General features: G+C 57.7%; 2 protein-coding genes across 2 annotated transcripts in view; one reads left to right on the plus strand and one right to left on the minus strand.

Annotated features, from left to right (window-relative positions):
* The window catches only part of Poln (DNA polymerase nu), a 167823-nt gene extending 164347 nt beyond the window's left edge, over positions 1-3476 (plus strand). The window contains exons 22-24 of the mRNA XM_085692033.2: positions 1309-1376; positions 2134-2195; positions 3132-3476. Of these exons, the coding sequence (XP_085548159.1) occupies positions 1309-1376; positions 2134-2195; positions 3132-3191 (190 nt within the window). The 3' untranslated portion in view covers positions 3192-3476. The remainder of the gene's footprint in view (positions 1-1308; positions 1377-2133; positions 2196-3131) is intronic.
* Positions 3477-4751: 1275 nt separating this feature from the next.
* Positions 4752-13545, minus strand: Aspnat (aspartate N-acetyltransferase). The gene is made up of 3 exons (XM_085692036.2): positions 13178-13545; positions 11874-12038; positions 4752-9731 (listed from the first exon to the last, which is right to left on the minus strand). Exons 1-3 carry the CDS (start codon positions 13542-13544, stop codon positions 9364-9366), a joined length of 900 nt encoding a protein of 299 aa, XP_085548162.1. The 5' UTR covers position 13545; the 3' UTR covers positions 4752-9363.
* Positions 13546-15165: the final 1620 nt, after the last annotated feature.

Genomic DNA, 15165 nt, shown 5'->3' on the forward strand with positions numbered 1-15165 from the left:
CTAGTGAGGCATTTGAAGGCTGCTTCTTCCTTCCAGCCAGGGTTCACCATCAGATCCATTACCACTGCTGGGGTTAAGTGGGGAGGGTTAACACAACTTCCCTGTGAAGCCTCAGCTTTCAGTGCCACAGGGGAACCCAGGGCAAACAGCAGTAGGGGGCATAGAGCATGTGATTATTGCACTTCAGATTTCCATCCAAGAGACAGAGCAAGGGCCACAGAGGATAGCGCACATAGGACCCCTCTATGCCCTCGACCCTTCCCTGGGGACTATAGGTGCTTGTGACCATCATTATCCCCCGGGCTACACACTTCATCCCTGGCAGTGCAGGACCAGCTGCCCCGTGCACTCACAAAGGTGCTGGGAACTACATATCTATAAGGATTTTGAAGTGTCATCTCCCTGTGGAGCATGGCCACCAGGATCCCACCCTCCAAGGAGCCTGTGGGTTTGTGACAAGCTGTCACATGTGCTGACAGATCTATGGGTTGAGAACTCAGATGTCCCCAGCAGTCCATGTCTCATCCTGTGCACATGTGTGCTCTTCCCCCACTCACCTGGCCAAATCTGCTTTCTCTGCCCAACACACTTACCCAACAGAGCACTGCTTCCTAGACTCCTCTTCCTACTGATGCCAGAAGGGGCTCAGGGGCCACACAGGACTGCTAGAGAAACGGAACCTGAGTGTTCATGAAGCCAAATTCAACTGGAACTGTGGTTCACTGCCCCAAAGTACATGTTCAATCCTGTATGGACCATCCAAAATATCCCATAGCTGATGTGATTTTGTACCTTTGAATTCTTCAAGTTCTGTTAAATATTTATATGGCTTTAAAAGCAAATTTTAAAGCGTATTTCCCCATCACTTCCTCTAAGCTAAAGGGTATGCTCCCACCATGCTCTCCATTCAGCCTCCCTCCTCACAGCAGGAGCGGCTCTCCTGCCCCATCCACGCTCCTCATCACATCCCACAACCAGTGGAGGCTAGGGCACATGAAGAGGTCGCTCTGCTCCTAGAAAGTTCTTCCTCCAGTCTGCCAGTCTCCCATGGCTGTGAAATGCTCAGCCTGCTCAGAGGCCGGACAGCTCTCCAGAAGTTATGTATCCCTCTCTCCTGGCCCCTTCTGCCCACTCCCTGAGCTGTCCTTCTGATGGTGAGCAACCCCAGGCCACAGTGCCAGGGTGGCCATACCTATTCCACACTCTTTCATAAACCAGATGCCAAACAGCCTACCAGGAACTGTCAATGCTAACCTGAGGTTCTGTGTGGAAGCACCCACACTCACAAATGCCCTCCTTCCTCTCCAGGTTAGTTGCCCAGATTCATGACGAGCTGCTGTTCGAAGTAGAAGACACTCAGGTCCCTGAGTTTGCAGGTGCGTCCAGGGGAGCATAGGGGGTGGTGTTACCCACAGTCAGGAAATTTGCCATCTCTGTGAAGCTCCTCCCCTCTGTCCCTCAAGGACTCTCCCAGCTGGCACCTAGTTTGGTGACCCTAGTACGGGGAGATACATGTCTAGTGTTCCAGAACAGCCATAAAACTTCTATGCACAGACATCCATGGCTGAGCCTCCATTCAGGGCAGTCTGTAGAGATGATGATACAAGCTCACAAGATAGATCATACAGTCAGGGCCACAAAGCTACCATCAGAGGCATGACAAGAATATTTTATACCTTTGCCAGAAACATCAGGAACTATGGTCTTTCATGCCCAGACTATTTTGACTGGCACCTTCTCCTAGCCCTAGTACCATAGCCAGAACTAGTAGAATGGGCAGAGTATCTACCCACCTCAGCTGGCCTGCCTCTGCTGGGAAGAGCTGGGGTGGAAGGACGCAGCCAGCTCAGTCGGTATGGTGGCCAGAAGGGTGAGCTGAGGATCCTTTAAGCTGAATCCTGAGCTGTGGATGTAGACACTGGGTGTTGTACCAGCTATGAGGTTACAAGAGAAGATCAAGGGCCCTGACCAATTGGTTTGAGTGGCTTGTAGATCCAAGAAATAACCAGGTGACTTGGATCAGGCAGGACTGAGCCTGAAGGTTCCTCAGTCCTCAACTCATGGGGCCTGGAAGCCAGAAGGCTGGCCAGCCCTGGACCCGCACAGTTGTAAGCGGCTGTTTTCCTGTTCTAGCTCTTGTCAGAAGGATCATGGAGTCCTTACAGCAGGTACAGGCCCTGGAACTGCAGCTTCAGGTGAGGAGACCCACATCTGCCCAGCATTACAGCTGGAGTCAACCCAGTGTGGGCAAGAGGGTCCCACTCTCCAGAGGTAAGGAGAGCAAGGAATAAGGCGAGCCCCACCAGCCTTGCACACCAGGGCTGCTGCCCTCCAAGCCTCCACTTGTCCTCCCCTGATGAGGAGTGACCCAGGTGGTAGCAGAAACATAGCCTGCCCTGTGGGCACTTTAGAACCAACCAGAGCCACAGAAACCGCAAACTATCTTCCAGAGCAGCCCTGGCTCTGCTCACAGGCTCGGAGGCTTCCCTGAGAAAGCCTCGGACCTGCTAGACACCTTGTTGCACACCAGGGCAGTGCACCTCTCTGCATAGGTGGCAGCTTTGCAGGGTTAAGGAGCCACACATGTGTTTACCCATTTGGCAGGGATTCTGTCCCCCTGAGGTTGTCCACAAAGCCTATGCCTGCTGTGAGCAAAGTAAGTACTAGGGGAGGAGCCTGGAGCCCAGGAAACTAAACTTAGCTGCCATCAGGGGGCCCTCATGAGGCAGAAAACAACAGGAAATAACTGGGAGTCAGCCCCTTTTCAGACATGGTGGCTTTGTCTAGTGCCTTGGGGAAAAGCCCACTCAAGTAAGGGTCTTCTGTCCCCTCGTATCTCTCCAAGATACAGCCCTGACTGGGCGAGCACATGTTGCACTATGACATTCCTATCCTAAGTCACCATGCCTGGGAGCCCTGCAGACACTTCCTGAGGCCTAGTGGGTAGGGAATTCCACCATGGTAGGTGCATGTGATGTGAGCACGCAGAGGGCAAATATGAGTATATGTGTGTCCATGTGTACACCTGTTATGTGGCTGCTCTCTCTGGAAGGATGTGTCCCTGTGCACTGCTACCTCTTCAACTTGCATAGGAGCCTGGGAGGTGGCTGAGTTTGTTTGTCGCCCCACAGGTGCCCCTAAAGGTGAATTTGAGTGTTGGCCGCTCATGGGGACATTTGGCCCCACTATAGGAGACCCTGGACTCCACCTGAGCCACAGCAAATCTCCCTGCAACAGTCCAGCTACCAATGAGGTCCCTCTTCAGTACCTACCCCATTCAAGTACATTTTTTCATCTTGTTTGTCTGTAGCCCTGGGCAAGAGTGGGAGGAGAGAGTTGGTTTCTACCAGTCCATCCTGCAGCCCTTCCCCAGGTCATCAGCTCGCACTCTGTGGGGCAAGACAGATACAGGCCACACTGGCCTTTTGTGGAACAACTGGGTCCCTACCTGAAGTAAATGCCGAATGAGACGCTGTCTTCTTGTCTGAGGGGATTCTTCCTGTGGGTGCACACACAGGTACAACATATACGCTGCTCAGCAAGAGGTTGACTGGGGAGTGCCTCAACCCAACTTGACCCTTGATGAGTGTCCTCTCAGGCCCCGTTCCCTGTGATGAATATAAACCAGCATGGAGCATGTCCAGTAAGGAAGCCAACAGCTGGCACCGGTGAGGGCACCACTGGGTTTAATATAAAAGGCCCAGTTCCATGACAGGCGGCACACTGGCTGTTTCACTTAAGATGTCTCAGAGATGGGCTTTGATATGTCACCCAAGCCCAGGAAAAGATCACCAACTCCCTCCTGCTGGCTAAGAAGGGCAGCCCCTGACCATGCCATGGTTTCATTCTTCCTGGCTTCTGGGCAGGAAAGAAGGGAGGTGGGAAGGAAACTCCTAGAAAACTATCCAGGAGTTGGGCAGTGTCTGAGTGGTGGAAACCTCCCCCATCCTCCAAGGGTCCCCTCTTGACAAGGCTGGCTGATAGCCTGCACTGGGGTCGACGGGAAATGTCGTCATGTCTATCCCTCGATCTGCCCAACAGATACCTTATTATATCCAAATCTCAAATCAACCCTAAAATGCTTATGGGTAGACAGGTAGACAGGCAGCAGGAGCCACAACCTGTGGTGGAACCACCCAGCAGGAGGCTGCCAGCACCATCAGCGCTCACCTCCAGGAGAAGAAGGAAGCTCTTCATGGACCCAACCCCCATAAACCCAGGAGTCTTGGCCTCGTAAATACCCAGACCCCAGAAACAGGCCAGAACACGGGGCTTGCTAGCCAAGAGACCATACTAAAGGTGTCTAGCTAGGCCTGACACCCAAGAACTGGGAACCAGCATAGGGAGAGAGTAAAGCCTTCAAGTTGCTGCTGGGCCTGAGTCAATCCCAAGTCATTCAATTTCTATCCCTCCACACCCACAGCTAAGTTGTCCCACACACTGGCTGCTGCCTCTGTATCTACCACACTTAGGAAAGTGCGAAGGGCTGTAGAGCCCCTAACCATCCCTGGCCAAAGAGGAATCCAAGCACCTCTTCCCTGGTCGGGAAGAAAACACCATGGGAGGTTAGGCTTGGGACCAGTTGGGGAAAGGGGTCTCTTCCCAACAGGGACACCAGAGCCCGACCCTTGCCTCACTGATTCCACTCCTGTTCCAGGGTCCAGCTCAGCCACACAGGCACAAATAGCCCAGACAGTGGGAAACTCAGAATATCCACCCCAGGAGGTGCCTCAAAAAAGCACAGAGCCGGGTTCCTTCAGTTCTGATTTTATTGAAAAACAGCAGCATTGGGGGCCGTGCAGGCAGAGCACACACCCACTTGGGCCCCCAGCCTGTCTTCTTGGGAACTCGGCTCATCACCTGGCCCTAGGGGCTATTTTGGCACATCCTGGGGTCTCAGGACACCCCCACCCCCATCATGGGCTCACAGTACAAATTCAGGAACAAACCACAACAGTAAGATCTACCACTGTGTCACACCCTCACACACTGACCAAACACAGTCTGTCCTGTCCAAGGGGCTTCCAGCTTCTCTACCCTACCTCAGCCACAGAAGTCAGGGCCGGCGGAGGCTCAGTTGGCCTGGTGGGGTTGTGCTACATTCACATGGAGCTGGGCAGGGCAGGGGAGGGAGTGGGCACAGTGAGAGACAACCACAAGACCCTGCTTCTTATCACAAAGAAAGTGCTCCCAGATCAAAGACTGTTCCCACTGGTTCTCTCCCACTGCTACACATGTGCACATACAAACACATACATGCACACATCCATACACATATGAAACTGCCCACGCATACACACATGCACACACATGCAACACATGAATGTGATTTCTTGGGCACATATAGTCACATGAGAGCACATAATTACAAATGGCATGTGCTTGTGCACACACACACATACGCATACAGATGCTCATACATGCATACACATACTCCCAGATGCACATGCTCACACGTGTGCACAGATGCACAACACAGATGGGTATGCACATTTATGCAGGTACACCCTTTCTTTAAAATGGCTAATTATTGCTGTTTTTTTTTTTAAAAAAAATACATCCAACAGTGGTTAAGTCAAGGCTCATCTTCTAACCAGACCCAGGCAAGCTCTGCCCATGGACCCCTCCCCTGCTGGAAGCACAGTGATGGCAGCACCAAAGAGCAGCACAGCCCAGGGTCTGCCCCGTACCCAGCAGTGTAGCCAAGAGCCAGGGACAGGACCATGACTGAGGCCAGAACTGACCAAGAGAACAGGTAGCAACAGGTTCAGGCAGCAGTGCTACCACAGACAGGGAGACACAGCCACCTCAGGTCAGCTCTCTCAGGCCACCCCCTGGGGCTTGGCGGAAAGGTAGCCTCAAGGGTGCTGCACAGCTCCTACCCAGCTAGGAAGCCATGCCCAGCCCCCAAGAAGCCCCAGGCACCAGCAAAAGACCCAGAAACTTTTGTCCCCAGACCTCTAGCCACAGGCACAGCCCTGGAAGCCAGCTCCAGGAAGGTGATGACTATGGGGCCACCTGGGACTGGCAGAGGCAAGTGGGACTGACCAGGGTGCTTTCCAGCAGCAAGTGAGGATCCTGTGGCTTAAAGAGTCCCAGGCATCGGGCCAAAGCCAAAGCTCGCCTCCACTGTGTCCCTGACTCTGCTCTGACTTGTCCCCTTCCCTGATGAAGGAAGGGAGCTGTCCAAGCCCCTGAGACCACCGGCCTTCTCCCAGACCCAGTCATCTACCACCTCAGTCAGGTTAGCACATCCCTCCACTGCGGCCCAGCCCAGGGCAGGGCTAGGGTGAAGGGCGAGCACGGGGTTGGGGGGGGGGGAGCACAGGGGAGAGGCTGCCATCAACACCAGGACTTGACCCCACTACACTCAGGAGTGTGCCACCCCACCCTAAGGGCCAGCACTTAGCACATGCAGGCCAGCCTCCTGGCTGTCCAGCAGACTAGGCATCTGCAGAGACACCTGCCTGGGCAGTGGGCCACCAGGTCTCTTCTGTTGGTACACCCCACCACCTCTTCCACCCTCCCTCACGACTCTAAAACAGAGGCTTCCTTGCAAACAATAGGACTCCTGGAAGTCCTTGGAAGCCACAAGATCCTGAGCACAGGGTCAGACCCCAGGCTGGCTTTCCCTGGGCCTTATAGGCCCAGAGTACAAGTACTGGCCAGCTCAGGTGCTTGGAGGCCTGAGGGAAGGGGAGATGGCCAGCAAACTCAGAGGAGCTGCACCAAGCACATGGCCACCAGGTGGAGCAGGGAGAAGGGCTCCACAGAGGTAGAAAAAAGAATCTCAACAAACAGAAAATTCACATCAGTGCACATGTGCAGAGCTCGCCCAGCCCTGGTGGGACAAAGAGGACAGGGCCAGGCCCAGTCATCAGCACGCTCAGCTCCCTCCAACCCAGGGCCTCGGGCCTGCCAAGGTGCACACTGCCCAGTGAAGCTCCATCCTGGTACAGCTGGAACCTACCCCACCACCCATTCCTGACATCTCGACCAAGTCTTGGTAGCAACCCAAGGCAGACAACGAATAATGAAGAGCCCAGCAAGCTTTCCTTCACCCACGGGCTGTTTGGCAGGAAGGGGTCCCCTTAGGCAGACAGGTGCCAATAAGCCAGAAGGGCCACATCTTCCCCCCAGGCTCCTAGGAAGGGAGAATCTACTATGAACTCATCCCAGGTCAATATCAAGGAGACTGTGGGATCCCCAGGCTCTGCCCTGGCCCAAACAATCCCAATGCCCTTCTAACCCCAAAGACTGCAGGCCCCAAAGGCACAGGATCAGAGAAGCCTTGGCAGCTGGTGGTGTCCAGCAGACCTGGCTCCCAGTTAGGCCCACCCAGACCTCAGACCCACCACCAATCTCTGATCCCCCCATCCTCAGACACCAGCAGTCCCTATACCCCCACAGCAACTAAGACTAGCCCCGAGCCGAGACCAATCCAAACAGAAAAGAGGAAAAAGGCACAACTGTTTGTTTTCCATTTTGCTAAAACACTTTACGTCTGTCTGTATAATCCAGATTAACAAAATCTGAGAGCTGCAAGAAAATAGGGTGCCAATTTCTGTACAGTCTACAAAACTCCCATCCCCAAGAGGGGACCGGGCACCACCAGGGAGGAATGTACAGGGGAGAGCGGGGTCTGTACAGTGTTCTGCAAATGCCTCAATTGCTAACAGGACAAAAGGCCCCTCAGGAAGCTGGGCTTGTTCCACCAATTCATTCACTCTAAGCCTTTCTAAGAATGTCGCCATGGTGCCAGGGGCCCAGCTCTATAGCCTACCTGACCTGCCACTCCTTGTCCCCAAGCCCCACACAGAGGGTGTGGATGGGCCTTTATGCTCCACCCCCACCCCCCACCCCTCACTGAAGCGAAGTCCAGGTTTCAGCTGGCCACACGAGCACTGCCATCCACTGCCTTCCTTCCTCTGTCCCAGGCCACCCCCCAATTCAGGCTGGACCCTAAGTGGGACCTCAAAAAGGAGAGGCCAGGAGCAGTTGGTCCAGCAGTATACTCTATAGTGAGATGGCTGGACCCACCCCAACAAAAAACCAACTTCCACACCCCAGGCAGTGCCCAGCCCTTCCCATGAGGCTTTAGGGTCCTCCAGTCCTCAGGCCTACACACAGGGGTTCCAGAGGCAGCCTGAGGCCTCACAGACCAGGGATGCACTTTGAGGGCAGTTCCACTAAACTAGAGTCTCCTTCCATACTCCAAACTGAAACCTTCCACCTACCCGGCCACCCACCCCCATCAAATGGGGCCAGAGACCACGTGTATGCTAGCACCACACAGACTTGTGTCTGGAGGCTCAAACTACCATTTTGTCCCAGGAATTAAAGTCATGCAGAGTGCTATTCTGTCTACGTAACTTATTAGAGAATGGGTTGTTTCAGGCTGGGAAAAGCTGTGGCAGGCATCGCCAACAACAGCCTGAGCTAGTTACATTCACAGGGCAGACCCCACAAACAGCATGAGTCCACAGGGCCTCGGGCGGCTGGGAGGGGGTCACCTGATCTAACAGGTGTTTGGGGAGGTGTCCCCCCCCACCCCCATGAAATCCCCACCATGCTGTGCAATGGATTGCTACAGGAACCAAACCCGGGTGACCAGCCAAGTCAGCCAGAGCAAGGAGGCACGGGGACCAAAGGGAAAGAGGTAAGATGATTCTGAAGCAAAGCAGGAATGGATAGGGCCGGGTTAGGCCAGGCCAGGCCCCACCAGAAAGATAGGATCAGGCAGGTAGGCCCTCCAGAGGCCAGCTCAGGACAGGACAAGTGAGCTCACCAGCTCGGACCTGAGGTCCAGACTAGGCAGGGCAGCGGGGCAGGGGGCTGTGGCATGCGGCATGCTGCAGCCAGGCCATGTCCTCAGCATGCACAGGGCAAAGCAGGGCCTGGGGCCAGCTTGGCCTCCCACAGGGCAGTGGCTGGCCAGCCCAGCAGGCCGCTCTTCCAGAGGCCATTGGCTGAGCCTTAGCCTGGCTGGGGGCCAGGGGTCTGCTCCTTGTGGGGCTTGTTGTAGAGGTTCTGTGCTTGACGGGCAAGGCTAGTCCTTCCCTGATGGAGGCAGGCTGGGCAGCTTTGTGGACAGTCCAGGTGGTCCACAATGCTGCTCTTCAAGGCATGACGAGCCACTCTGCTGGGCTGGGGGGGGCAAGGGCTGGGGCTGCAGACAATCTACCCCACCAGAGTGTTGCCGAGGAGCAACGCCCTGTGTCCCCAGAACCAGCCAGGTGACGCTGAAAAAGGAGAATCCAAACTAACGCCAAGGTGAGCATTGGAAAGCAGGGCCGCACTGGGCAGCGAGCAGGAGGGCAGAGGTGAACAGGGGCAGACAGGGTGGTGGGCAGGTGGTGGTGGTCACTCCTCGCGTAGCTGCAGGCGGTAGCGGTGGTAGCGGACCTGGAAGAAGAGGCGCTCGGCCAGCGAGAGGGTCATGCCAGGCAGCACGTAGTGATCAGTTGCGCCCATGTGTCTGAAGCCCAGTGACTCATAGAGCTTGTGGGCGGCCACCTTAACGGCTGTGGTGCCCAGTACCACTGCAGAGTAGTTGTGCAGCATGGCAAACTCCAGCACCCTCCGGCCCAGAGCCTTGGCAATGCCTTTGCCGCGGAAGCGTGAGTCCACGGACATGCGGAGCAGCTCCACCGTATTGTCCTCTTCATGGGCCCGAGCGGCCACGATGCCCACAACATTGCCATCCAGCACGGCCACCCAGAAACAGGATCCTAGGAAGGACAGGACAGTCAGGGACATTTTGCAGGGAAGGCTGGAGAGACTTCAGCTGCCCATTCCTGCTGGGCGCCAAGTCAGGGCATTACAATGACGCCCAATCATCCAGTGCCCTGGCCCTCCTTTCCGCTCTTTGGAACAGCACGGGCGGCCATAATTCAGGATAAGCAGGTAAGTTGCCTCCTCCAGACCCCCTGCGCAACAAAAACACTCCAATGGCCTTAGTTCGGCTGACCTGCCCAGCTTTGCATGACTGGATCCCACAACACAGGGAGGCACAATCAACTCAGGCCGAAGTCTGTACTGTCCTGGCCAGAATAGTAGTTGGAGGTGCCCAGGAGCTGGGCAGGCCTTGATGAAGCAGATTCCTACCCCCAGACCACCTGAAAAACCAGAGTCAAGGCCTCAGTTCCAGCTGGCCTACTCAGAATCCCAGCCCCTGGCCTGCCATCCTCCTCCTCCATGATCCTTGCAGAGATAGAACTGAGTGAGAACCCAGAAGAATGTTTTAGATCTACCAGTGAGAGACCACAGACCGCCATGGACACCCCCAAGCCCCAGTGACTGGACAAGGAGCCTGATGACCAAGCCAGCTATCCCCACCTATAGCAAAGCCAATCCCAGCCTCACCTCTACAAGAAGGGAAAAGAGGGAATAAGGAGTTGGGATGGGAAGAATGCTGAAGGGCACAGGCCACTGGGAACCCAGTCACTGTCGGAAACCAGAGGTCCATGGTCAAGGGGATACCCAGAGACCTCTCTGGAAAGACAAAGGTTGAGGGACAGCAGGGGAGAGCGTCTGACTGGCCAAGAGAGTGCCGTGCTGTGGGTGACCTGGCCTTCCCTCAAAGGGCCACACTTCCCCAAAGGCTCTGCACTATAACCTGTCCCCAGCAGGCAGTAGGAGGCACCCCTACCTTCACTTCTCACCTCTTGAGGGCTCGGGGGAGACTCAGAGCTCTGTAGCTGAGGGTACTGCCTGCCCAGCTCCAGCGCAGCAGAGAAAGCCAACAGCTCAGGAGGGCCCGCATGCCAGAGCCTCTAGGACTTCCCCCACCAGAAGGGGACCCGATGGGCCAGTCTCGCTCCTACCAACTGCTACACGCCCACCCACCCGAGCCAGACCAGAGGTCAGGACAGACTCCAGCACTGACTGTTGTCTCTCCCCCAGGTCTCGTCCCCCGTCTGCATGAAAACTCATAAATCCACACAGCTCCATTAGCTGCTGTCCAGCATTTGCTCTTGTGGGGTCCTGTAAACCCAGCAGATGTCTAAGGATGAGCAAAGACTGCCACACTCAAACCCCCGGGGTAACTGAAGCTCAGACAGAGCACACAACAGGCACCTCTGGCCGCACCCATGCCATCTACCCAAGTCCACTCAGGCCATTTCCCCTTCTCTTCCCAAGTAATGCCAGGTAGGTTGAGAGCCCTGCAGAGGCCAGGAAGCTACACTTGAATGTGAGAAAGGGCCAAGGAGAACAGAAGGCACCAAGGCCAGCTAGCTGGGTAGGAGGTTGGGGTGCGAGGTAGGGCAGCTGGGGAGGAGCTGGCAAAAACTATAGCTGGCAGAGCCAGAGCGGCTGCCCTTCTCTGAAACAGACCCAACTCCCGCTGGCCAGTACAACTTCAGCCCCTCACATCCCAAACGTCTCCCTCTTCTGGTTTTCAAGACCCATCCTGCTTCAGAGCTTGTTAGGGGGAGAGAGCAGCCCCTCTTTCTACAGAAACCCCTAGGTCTGCCATAATTCCTTATGATTCACTAGGAGGTTCACTGGTCAGGATGCCAAGGGTAAGGCCGGGACCTCTTCCCACTCTGCTCCCTGGAACCTTTCCTGTGCCACACAGGCTTCCTCCACCCAAGGCACTCTGGGCTGGCTCAGGATCCAGCCAGGACTTAACTCCTCAACACATATATATATATATATACACACAAGGTAGGTACCAGGAAAAGGCGTCCGTCAGCGGGCACAGTGGAGCCAGGCCACCAAGGAAAGGACTTCGCTCTGGCCTCCCCAGCTGACTCTACACTTAGCTAGAGGCCTCAGTCATTCAGAACATCAGGATCCCTCAGCCAGGCCCTCTAGTACCTGAAGGGGAAGAAGGAGGGGGCGGGTAGGGCTGAAATTCCAGAACTCACCAGGTGGCTTCATGTAGTACTGCTCTATGTCAGCCATGTCCGTGTGCAGTGCACACTCCAGGTAGGCCAGAATCACCTTTCGGCTGTAGTAGTAGCGCAGGGCCAGGAGCCCGACCGGCACCAGGCACGTCAGCAGCAGTGAGCGGGTCACAGCAAAGCAGAGGGCTGCAGGCAAGGAGGCACAAGTGAGGTGGCAGGTGCAGAGAGGACATGGGTGGGCCCCACAGCACCGGGAGTCCAAACCACCTTGGTAAATCAGTGCCTAGGGATGCGCCCCACCAGGGACTGTTTCTCTGTGTAGGAGCAGTCATGGCCGTGGTCCCTTTCTACGCTTCCTCACTTCCAAGCTCTCTGGCGTAAACACCTGCTACCTTCACAACCTGAAACAAAGGTCCACAATACAGCCAAGGCCAGGCCAGTGCTGGTCAGCCCTCGGTGCCCCAGTTTCCAAGAGGGCTCTTGCCTATTCCACCTAGCCTGGTGCTAAGTCAAACAGCTGGACAAAGACACCAGGGCACTGCCTAACCAAGCAGGTCATCCCACACTGGTGTGTGAAGAGACTCAGTCAGAGCCATCCCTGGTCAGTTTCTGGGTCCGCTAGGCCCACAGGGTCAGGCGACAAGCACCACACCACTTCCAGATTCATTTATGCTGTGGAAGAGGAAGAGGCGCTAGAGCAAAAGTTGCCTCCCTTGAATGACCTTGGGAGAGTCGCCTCAAGCTCCTCATCCGCAGAATGGGATGATTTGATGTGGGGGGGGGGGGGGTGTGCTTAGGACCGCACAGGATATCCTCCCTGTGGCCCTGGCTCTGGCGAACAGCCTCCCTGGCTCCCCGCGGAGCTGGCTGTCTTCCCGTCATAAATTAGCACTTGAGCCTCAGGCGGCCTCCCCCGCCCGCAGATTATATATAGTTGTCGCGCCGGGCCGCAGCTGCAGCGGTACCTGCCCTGTCACGCCGCCCCCACCCGGGATGCCCCGCGACGGGGAGAACGGGCACCGCGGACTGAGTTGCTGACCCAGTGCTTCCTGGTCCGCGGCGCCCGCACTCAGCCCGCACCGGTTCCCACGCCCGGCCAGGCGTCTTGGCCGTAAGCCCGCAGCACTGCGCCGCGGGTTCGAGCGGGTCTCCTTCCCGCCGGTCCCACGGACGGACGCGACACCGGGGCTTCCAGATGGGGACCCAGGAAAAGGCGGGGCCAAGCGCGACGGTCCCCGGAGGGGGTCCGCTGGACCCGCTGGAGCCGAGCCCGGCCCGGGACTGCGGCAGACCCGCCGGTCCCCCGCCCCCCGCGGCGCACTGACCCGCCAGCAGGGCGTAGAGCAGCTGGGTGCGCGGGTGCTGCCGCAGGCCGCGGAAAGCCGTGTTGGGGATGCGCTCCAAGATGCCATCGTAGAAGATGCGGCGCGCCGCCTCCTGTTCGGCTGCGCGGAACTCGCGGATGCACACGCCGCGCCCCTCCGGCGACCCCGCGCCCCCCGTGCCTCCGTGGGGCTGGGGACCTGGCGCGGGTGGGGGCGCGGCGGCCGGCCCGGGCGCGGCGGGTAGCGGGGGCCACATGGCTCCGGCGGCGGCGAGCAGCGCGTCCTTCTTGGCCCCCGGCAGTGCCTCATGGTCCTCCGCAGCCACGATCTTCGTCTCGCAGACCATGTCGGGAGGCCCACAATGCATGCACCCGGCCGGGCGGCACAGCGCAGGAACGCGGGCCGGCGGCGGCGGGCAGAGCCCGGGCCCAGGGCAAGGGCGCGGCGCCCTCGGACCCGCGACAGCGGCCGCAGCAGCAGCTCAGGGGCGCAGGGCGGAGGCGGCGGGCGGCCGGGACGCGCGCAGGGAGCTGCGCCGCATTTTGGAGAAGTATTTATAATGCAGCGGCGCCGGTGCAGTCGAGGCGCCCGGGGTCCCGCAGGGTCCTAGCGTCCACTGCATTGGCTGCCGAGGGTCACCATGTGATCTCGGGGGTGGGAGCAGACGCCGCCTCCGCGCCCGCCCGATGGCACACTTGGGCTGCGCGGCGGGCGGACCGCGGGAGCACGGTGGGGCCGGGCGACGAGAGTGCGAGAAATCGGCTAGGCCAGTGGTCCTCAGTGAGCGCGCGGGCGAGCGGCAGCGAGGACAGGGCGCTCGGAGAGCGCTGCGTGGGGGGCTTGAGGCTCGCCCGGAGGACAGCGAGTGATGGACGCCTCCCACCCCGCCCCTAAGCACCCGCAAAGCTGCCGCTGCGCTCGGGCCTCCGTGCCTGCAGCAACGCGTCCTCCTCCTCCGCGGCCGCTGGCAGCAGTCACGGATGTGTCTCCATCTCCCACCCCTTTGTCTGAATGCGGTGCCCGGCCGAAGTCCTCGGGAGGGGCATCGTGCTCTCCGGGCTGGTGCCCTGCGAGCCTGTGGTCGGGGCCGAACGGACTGAGGCAGTGAGGACGAGGTTGAAGTGGGGTATGATGTCTGCGCCTCTTGACGCAGGGCTGCACCCCACCCTACTCCAATCTGACACCCGACCGCTCCCGGCAGCAGGCAAGCTGGATTGCAGGACCCCTCCCGGCTCGGCCCCCGCCTTCCGCGGCCCGCGCATGCGCCCCGTGGCCTTGGTGCAGGTGCAGCGGGGGCTCGCATCTGAACCGCGTCTCGTGGTCCCCCCCCAGAGCAAGACGTGCAGACGCAGCAGACTAAGCACGCATGAGGTGGGGTCTAGTATCGAGACTGGGGAGCGCATAGTGGCATATTCTCTTTCCTGGGTCACAGGGTTGGGCACCCCCGAAGCCGCATTCGCCCACATGATCGCGGAGACCCTGACGTCTCCGGGCCTGAGAACCCTCAGTCTCCGTCATACCGCACCAGAGTTAGAGCCAGCACAGTGGCTAAGATCACTTAGATACTGGAGGGGCCTGGCCCGCAACCAGAACCTGGGAACAGGGTGTGGAGAATCCACCACCCAGGGTCCTCAGCGCAAGAGTGCTGGGGAGAAGAGGGACAGGCTAAGGAGGATTTCCCTCGGTGGGTTTTCAAAACACAGGTGCATATCCCGGCTGTGACCTTCCAGAGCCCGGAAGCTAAATCTCTAAAACTTTCAAAGGAACTCACTGATGGTACCTGAACAGGCTGAGACCCCTGACCAGCAACACTGGCCTCTTCTGGGTCCTGAGTTTGGCCGGGTGGTATGCAGGAACTGTGCCGGCCTGTGAGGGGGTTCAGGCCCGGTGAGGGAGGGTGCTGGGAGAAGAGGAGATTGGGCATTGAGAAATGAGGTGAAGCCGAGTAGGTCTGACTTAGGACCCTAGGCTTGAGGGTCACTGGGGAC

This window comes from Myodes glareolus, chromosome 8 (assembly GCF_982192425.1).
Source record: "Myodes glareolus chromosome 8, mMyoGla1.1, whole genome shotgun sequence".
NCBI lineage: Eukaryota > Metazoa > Chordata > Mammalia > Rodentia > Cricetidae > Myodes > Myodes glareolus.